We start from the raw sequence: 8228 nt of genomic DNA, 5'->3' as shown, positions 1-8228 counted from the left end.
TGATGAGGTTGATGTTGATGAGGTTGGTGATGATGATGAGGTTGATGTTGATGAGGTTGAGGTTGATGATGTTAATGTTGATGATGTTGATGGTGATGATGTTGATGATGTTGATGAGGTTGATGATGATGATGATGAGATTGATGAGGGTGATGTTGATGAGGTTGATGTTGATAATGTTGATATCCAGTTTAGGGGCCGGTGCTTTCTTTTAAACCTTGATCTGCTGAGAGCTCACCCAATCTGGACTTCCCTGGCCTCATTTTGTGACATTCATGGCTAGAATGTCCTCCTGCATCCTATGCCCTTCCAGAGCCTTCAAATCCAAACCTGACTTCCCTCTGCATCTGCCCCTGGTTCCCACTCAGGTGACAGTCTCCCACTTCTCCAAGTCTGGAAGGCCTGGCCTCCATGTGGCTTGACCCAGTCGCTTAGAGCCCTAGGACTCAACCTGGTTTGGAGGGGTAACTCTTTCCTAACTGTCTTATTTTCGCCAGATGAGTATAAACTATAGGGGGTCAGGGGCTGTGTCTTCATGTCTGTGTCCATAACTCCCCCAAAGCATCAGTAGAGGGCCCGTGGTAGGCACACAGCAAACATGTGGTAGGTGGCAGACTTGCCCACTCTCTCCAGCTACAGGGCAGCTGGGCCTCTCTGGGCCTCAGACTTTGCATCTGTACAGTGGGGGTGAGGGGTGGGCTGGGTCCCTTCCTGCCATGGCTTTTCCCACCCCCTCGTTCACTGCATGCCTCTCACTCCACAGGTTGTTGGTCCTGAGGCTGCCGGCAGAATATGGGTACAACGGCCAGCACGGCCCAGCAGACGGTCTCAGCGGGTGCCCCCTTCGAGGGCCTCCAGGGTGGCAGCACGATGGATGGGCGGCACTCTCTCAGTGTCCACTCCTTCCAGACCACGGGCTTGCACAACAGTAAGGCCAAGTCCATCATCCCCAACAAGGTGGCCCCCGTCGTGATCACGTGAGTGGCAGGGGGTACGTGACCATGTCCTTGAAAGATAGGACTAGGGGAGCTGCCTGGAGGGTGGTGGCATCAGTACTTAATGTCTACAAACTGTTTTCATAGATGAAGACATTGAGGCCCAGAGAGGTTAAGCAGTTTGTCTGCAGTCACACAGATAAACTAAATGGGAATCTTAGCCAGTGTTACTTACCATGTCCACAGTGCTAAGGAGTGTGAAGATTGGGGGAGTGGCTGGGGGGACACCCTTTTGAAATAATTTTTGGCTGAACATTTTCAAAGGAAGTCTATATACTTAGAGGCATAAAATTTAGATTTTGTTTTTCACAACCAGTAATTATGGTTTGAAACAGAGGTTAACACCAGGCCGTTAAAGAGCCTTGGGCTGAAAAAGCTGGAAGCTGTTGGTGGACTATCCTGATTAGGTCCTTCAGGGACATCCCGAAGGAGGCCGTGGATTTATTCTGGCATCGTATTTTGAGAGACCTTGACACAGTGTGTGCGCCCAGAGGAAGAGGGTCAGGAAGGGCGCTCAAAACCCTGTCTGCCCTGTGGGGCCAGTGAAGGAGAGGCTGCTGGGGAGCCTGAGGCCTGGAAGATGGAAGGCATGTGGGGTCCATCTCCTGGCAAGTCGGGAAGCCTCGTCTTTCATCTAATCGGCCCGCCACACTCCCCTGCCTCTGGGCCCCTCCAGGGCGCAGGAAGTAGGACACGATGAGCCAAGAATTCAATATGTTGCACACATAGAAGTTTGGCAGAGACGTAGCAGATGGGACCTCTGTGTCAGGAGACCGGCCTGCTGGCTTCGGGGCCTGGCGGGAAAATTGTAATCATGATGCATCACTGTGCTCGTGATAAGTGGAGGCGAAGAGATGTCACATAAAAGGAACTTGATATGTAGACTGTCCACTAGCGATGGCAGAACTAGGTTTGGACCTCGAGGGCAGCAGTGGAGACGCATGTCCCGCACCTGGCTCGGCCTCTCCCTTGCTCTGTGACCTTGGGCAAATCCTTTTCCCTCTCTGGGCCTCAGTCTCCTTATCTGGATACGTGGGGATGACATTCAAAATATCTAACTGTGGTGTGGCTCAGAACAGTCAGCAGCCTGCTGTGAAAATCTGCTGCGATGGTACTGTGCGTGCCTCCCGGGGCCAGCTGTGGGCGCAGTGCCCCTGTGCTGTGGTGTGCTTGGGGTGGAAGGGACCTTAGGGATCACCCAGCACAGAGACTGGCAAACTCTATCCTGCAGGCCAAATCCAGCCTGTCACGTTTTTGTAAGTAAAGTTTTATTGGAACACTGTCACTACCATTCATTTACATGTTGTCTGTGGATGCTTAACACTTCCAACTACAGAGTTGACTCATTGCAACAGAGACCGTATGGCCCACAAAAGCTTAAAATATTTACTGTCTGGTCCTTTATATAGAGGTTTGCTGGGGCCACCCATGCAAAGTGGCATAGTGGTTAAGTTCACTGCAGTCTGCTTTGGCGGCCCGGTTTCACGGGTTTGGATCCTGAGCGTGGACATACACCACTCATCCAGCTATGCTGTGTGGGCGACCCACATATAAAACAGAGGAAGATTGGCACAGATGTTAGCTCAGAGCCAATCTTCCTCCCCCCCAGCCAAAAAAAAAGAAAGAAAAGAAAACAAAAGAAAGAAAAGGTTTGCAGATTTCTGATCTAATACCTTGTAGATCAGATATGAAAACTGATTTAGCTAAGTAAACTGAGTTTCACGGAGGTAGAAGGATTTGTCGATCACAGTCCTGTGGTGAGAAGGAGGCAGAGCTGGCCGTGGAAACGCAGGCCTCTTGACTCCTTGTCTAGTGCTCTGCCCCACCATTTCACCACCCTGTCTTTCTTTGTTAAGAGGATCAAGCATGAGATCAGGAGCTCTGGGAGCCTGTGTCTTATTTGCTGTTATAATCAACACAGTAGCTTTTTGTGTCAGGAGTGCACGGACCTCCCCCTGGTTTAGCATCTACAGAAGTCTGGAATTTTACCTGTGGGTTTTGTTTGAAATGGCCCCATGTGAAGGTAGAACTCTGCTAGTCATAATAATTGTGTTAATAGATGCCCACCGTGCCCTGGGCCAAGGCACTGGGCTGTGCATGGATGTTCCTTAGCCCACTGAGTTCTCATGACAGCTCTAGGAGGGGAGGCTCACTGGTAATGGAGCCACGGAGAGAGCGAGTGACTCCGAAGCCATGGCCGCCATGTGGTGGGGCTGGGCCTCATTCCTAGGCCACGCAGCCCTGTAGCCTGTTCTGAATCACCTCCCTGTGCTGTGGGACTGTCATGTGGGGTTGTTCTCAGGGACAATCTGATGGAGGGATCATCCAGGACCAAAGTAACCCCTAAACAGGATGCCCTACACAAGACAGAAGCTTCTCTCCACATGAAAGTCCAGGAGGTGCCACGGGCTCAGCCCCCCATGATCAGCCCCGTGATCAGCCAGGCTCCTCCCCTCATGTTGCCCTGCCACCCACCAACATCTACTTCCTGCCATCACTTCTGGATGGTAGCCAGGGAGAAGAAGAAAAAATACGACACACACCTTCCCTTAAAGGGAATGGCCCAGAAGTTGCACACATCACTTCTCCTCATGGCCCATTGGCCGGAACTTAATCACATGACCATGCTAACTACAAGGGAGGCTGGGAAATGTAGTCTTCAGCTGGATGGCTCATCAACATTCGGGGTTTTATTGCTGAGGAAGGAGTGGAGAGTGGATCCTGGGGGACAGTGAGCAGTCTCTGCCACAAATGGGTGGCTGCATGGGCAGGGGTGGGGTGTCCCTGCTGTGGGTGTGGTGAGATGGAGAGGACCGTGGCCGTGGAGGTTGCCTGACTGGGTCTTCTCCATTCTGCCCCCCCAGGTACAACTGCAAGGAGGAGTTTCAGATCCACGATGAGCCGCTCAAGGCGCATTACACCCTGGGCCGGCTCTCGGACACCACACCCGAGCACTACCTGGTGCAGGTGAGCTCAGGCCCAGCCTCTCCCCGGCCTCTCCTGCCCTCCTGCACTCCTACACTCCTTCCTCACAGGGCCCCTCCCTTACCTCCTGCTCGCCCTGTCTGCTCCCCGGGCTCTCTCCTTTACAGCCTCACCCGATCCGCTGGGGTCCTGGCCCTGCTTCCTGTTGCCCCTGGTTCCCGGGGCCTCCTGTGGCGCGCCCTGCTCTTCTCTCCTCATGCAGCCCTGCCTGGCCCAGCCTCCCACACCTCCTCCGTCAGAGCAGCAAGCAGAGCACAGATGGGGGCCTGAGGTCCCCAGGCCCCAAACTGCTTCCTCCAGGCTGGGAATCTCCATCTCATTCTTTTTTGAAGTTTCAGAACGTCTCTGGCTTAGCTAGTATTGGTATTTTTTTTTTTTTTGCCTTAAATATCCCCAAGGCAGTAAAGTCCACGAGGACAGATGACTTGGGTCCATCTTGCTCACTGCTGGGGTCCCAGGCCCTAGAGCATCACTTTGGCGCCATGTAGGTGCTCAGTAGGTGTTCACTGAATGGATAATCGTGAGGATTGAACTGTCCTTGTTGAAAGAGTGGCTGGGAATTTCTGGTGTCAGAAGAACTGGTCCCATTTGTCATCTGCCTGGCAGTGTAGGTGGCGGTGCTACTGGAGGCATGGGGGCGGACAAGATGACTTTAGGGTTCCCCTTTGCCCAGAATGAACTCTTCTGGTTCCTCCTGCTCTCCCCTGATCCCTGAGTAGTGTTTTCCTCTTTTCTCGGTAGTTGTTGCATCCGCTCACCCCAGCTGGGAGGGCGGGACCTGCCCTTCCTCAGAACTGTGGCCCTAGGAAGTAGCTAGCACAGTTTTCCTCTGGTTCATTCCTGGTGCCCCAGCAGTGACTCCCTATTCCATGTGCTTCCTCTGGGGGCGAGAGACATTTGCTTCCTCCTGGGGGGGCTGTGGGCCCACCCTAGAGCCAGCTTCAGTTTCCTGCCCCTGGAGTGCCTCTCCCTGCTCTCTTTCTTCAAGACCTGTCTCAGGTACCACCTCCTACATGAAGCCTTCTCTGTTTCTCCGTTGGTAGGATTGTCTTTCCTTTTCCTGCACTCTGTGACATCCTTCCCAGGATCACAGATGGTCACATACTTTGTTTGTTTTTTTCCTTGAGCCTATGGACAACTTGAGGACCATGTCCCTGACCCACTCTCCCTGCTCCCTGGGACCTGGGATAGAGCCCTGCCGGTAGAAGGTGTCCCTGAGTCATCTAACTGAACCTCTGTGGCTCTTCCCCCACTAGGGACGCTATTTCCTGGTGCGGGATGTTGCTGAAAAGATGGACGTGCTGGGCACTTTGTGGAGCTGTGGGGCCCCCAACTTCCGGCAGGTGCAGGGTGGGCTAGCTGTGTTCGGCATGGGACAGCCCAGCCTCTCAGGGTTCAGGCGGGTCCTCCGGAAACTCCAGAAGGATGGACACAGGGTAAGCAGGCCACTTCCAAGCCCCCCAAATTTGGGAAAAGGGGCTCCTGGGAGGGACAACTTCAGAGGCTCTGCAGGGGCCTGGCCACATGCTGGGGAGGGCAGCTGGTGGCCTGGACCAGGCCTGCCAGGCCTTGAATGTGTGATGGTCATTGTGGTTGGCATGGCTGGGAAGTTCTGGGCGAACGTTTATTGCATAGTCCTGTGGGGACGTGGAAGCTCTGAGGTCAGAAGCCCCTTTTACATTGCACTCTGAGAATCTGGGAGGAAGTGAGGAGAGTGACAGGGTGACAAGAGGGGCCAGATCATAATGAGAGAGCCACAGGGTGATGATCACAGCCAACACTTATATCCTCACATCAACCCTATAAGGGCGGGGCAATTATTCTCCCATTTTACAGAAGAAGAAACTGAGGCCCAGAGAGAATAAGTGACTTGCCAAAGGTCACACAGCTCATTTGTGGTGTCCCAAGACCTAAACCCAGGCAGCTGGACTCCAAGTGCCTGCTTCTAACCACTCCTCTTTCCTGCCTGTCGAGGATGTTGAGGCAGGATTTTGAGTGTTTGGGTGTCTCCAGGACAGAGGCTGAAGGCCCACTGTGATTGCAGGCTCATTGAGGGCAGCCTGCGTCTGAGCTGGCCCGGGATTAAGGTGGAGAGGCCTTGAGTGAACCAGAGTGGGGTGGGGGCGTTAGCTGTGTGCAGGTCCCATCTTCCCAGCTTGACTGTGAGTCCCTCAAAGGTGGGGTCTGCACACGTCTCCCTCTGTCTGTCTGGTGCTCAGTGAACAAATGATTGCATAGTGGTGGTGGGCATTCATTTCTTCAGATGATTTTTATCGAGCACCTAATTTATCCAGGGCTCCCTGCGAGGAATTGTGGGGATGTGAAAATGACCAGGAAATGATTCTGCCTGCCAGGACGCTGTAGTCCATGAGGGCAGAAAAGGTGTATTCATTGATAATGTTAATACAAAGCAGGAATTAACACTATGAGCTTCAGAGGAAGGACTGTTGGCCCTGAGAGGAGGGAGGGCCCGGAGCAGGTGGCATTTGGACTGAGCTCTGCTTCTTGGGTAGGATTCACATTGCAGGGACCGGGTCGGGTGGGGACGGCCTTGAGGAGGGGGAAACAGCCTGGGCAAAGGCCTGGAGTCCCAGTGGAGCGAGTGTCCATGCTGGAGCCTGGTGATGGCTTCCTTCTTCCTGGGGCTCCGGGCAGGAGTGTGTCATCTTCTGTGTGCGGGAGGAGCCCGTGCTGTTTCTGCGTGCTGGTGAGGACTTCGTGCCCTACACGCCTCGGGACAAGCAGAACCTTCGCGAGAACCTCCAGGGCCTCGGACCCAGGGTCCGGGCAGAGAGCTTGGAGCTGGCCATCCGGAAAGAGGTGAGGGCTCCTGCTGTGGGTGGAGGCCCCTCCCTGGCAGGCCTCTCCCAGCCGACAGCCCATCTGGCTCTCACCAGCCCACGCTCTCCCATCTTCTGCACTGCTTGGGCGAGTGGCCGGCTGTGAGGCCAGCTCACAGAGGCCAGAGGAAGGACCTCCCAATCCCGGCCCTGTTTGCCTCTGCCCCTTTCCCACCCTGCTTTTCTCCTCCACCTTCAGCATCCTTGCTTAGAAAGGAGTCTGGTGGAGGGAAGAGAGCTAGACTAGGCGTCCCAGGACTGGAGTGCAGTCCTCTGGGAGCTGTGAGGCCTGGGGTGAGTCTGTTTCTGAGGTTCTGTCCTCCTCCTCCACAGCATGGGGGCTTCTCAAGGTCTCTGAGGCTGTTGACAAGAGATAGAGGTGTGTAAGTGGAGTGTAGGGGTCATGGTGCCCCCAGAGACTCCCTGGGGCAGGACCTGAGGCTGTGTTGCTCACTGGTTGTCTCCCCATCTTCCTCCCAGGCCTCCTCTCTTCTAGCTCCTAGCTCCCCAAGCCTCACCCTGTCCTTCAGTCTGGCAGCTTAGCTAATTCCTGCTGCCCGCTGGGCAGAGCCCTTCCCACCTGGGCCCAGTGGAGACCATATCAGCCTGTGCATAGGTGGCTGCCCTGGGGCCAGTGGCCACCCCAATCCTGTCAGGGCATAGAGAGTGCCTCTGGCTACATGGTACTCCCTGGAGAACAAGCAGCCTACTCCATGTAGCCTAGTCACTCCAGAGCTCAGCCAGGAAGGTCAGGAGGGACCTGAGGTCAGTCATGGCCCTTTGGCCCCCACACCTCCATCTAGATCCATGACTTTGCCCAGCTGAGTGAGAACACATACCATGTGTACCACAACACCGAGGACCTGCAGGGGGAGCCCCACACCGTGGCCGTCCGGGGTGAGGATGACGTGCATGTGACTGAGGAGGTGTACAAGCGGCCCCTCTTCCTGCAGCCCACCTACAGGTACTGAGGGTCAGTCCTGCTTGGGATTGCCGAATGGCCTGGGGCCGTGTGGGACCCCGTGTGCTGGGCCTGCTCTTTAGCTGCAGCCTCAGTTTCACCAACTGCAGGTTGGGCTGAGTTCCCCACAACCATCTCTCTCATGGGAATGCCAGGGTCGGGGGATGCCCAGGTGTGTGGACTGCGTGATGGACTGTTCCCCTCACCTGGCAGGTACCACCGCCTGCCCCTGCCGGAGCAAGGGGCCCCCCTGGAAGCCCAGTTCGATGCCTTTGTCAGTGTCCTCCGGGTAAGTGGGGGCGGGAGGAGGTGGTGGGAGCTCGGGGTGGGGGCAGGTACCTGGAGAGTGGGTCTGTGTCTAGGCCCTGTCTCCGTGGAGATGCTCGGGGTGGGTGTAGCCTCTGGCTTTCCTCAGGGGAAGGCCTGGTTCTGTGTTGTGTATGGGCT

General features: G+C 55.1%; 1 protein-coding gene across 10 annotated transcripts in view; it reads left to right on the top strand.

Annotated features, from left to right (window-relative positions):
* PALD1 (phosphatase domain containing paladin 1) overlaps nt 1-8228 on the top strand; it is a 77211-nt gene that overhangs the window by 37083 nt on the left and 31900 nt on the right. For 9 of the 10 annotated variants that reach the window (XR_006887664.1, XM_046655012.1, XM_046655010.1 and 6 more), the window contains exons 2-7: nt 764-977; nt 3860-3962; nt 5237-5416; nt 6636-6800; nt 7624-7784; nt 7995-8070. Coding sequence is in view for 9 of the 10 variants with exons in the window: in XM_046655012.1 (XP_046510968.1) it covers nt 793-977; nt 3860-3962; nt 5237-5416; nt 6636-6800; nt 7624-7784; nt 7995-8070 (870 nt within the window). In the remaining variant the exon portion in view is untranslated. The remainder of the gene's footprint in view (nt 1-763; nt 978-3859; nt 3963-5236; nt 5417-6635; nt 6801-7623; nt 7785-7994; nt 8071-8228) is intronic. The other variant, XM_046655011.1, reaches the window with a different exon arrangement.

Source organism: Equus quagga, chromosome 2 (genome assembly GCF_021613505.1).
Source record: "Equus quagga isolate Etosha38 chromosome 2, UCLA_HA_Equagga_1.0, whole genome shotgun sequence".
NCBI classification, from domain to species: domain Eukaryota; kingdom Metazoa; phylum Chordata; class Mammalia; order Perissodactyla; family Equidae; genus Equus; species Equus quagga.
Note: the sequence above shows the minus strand (reverse complement) of the source record. Positions and strands in the feature narration are given on the sequence as shown.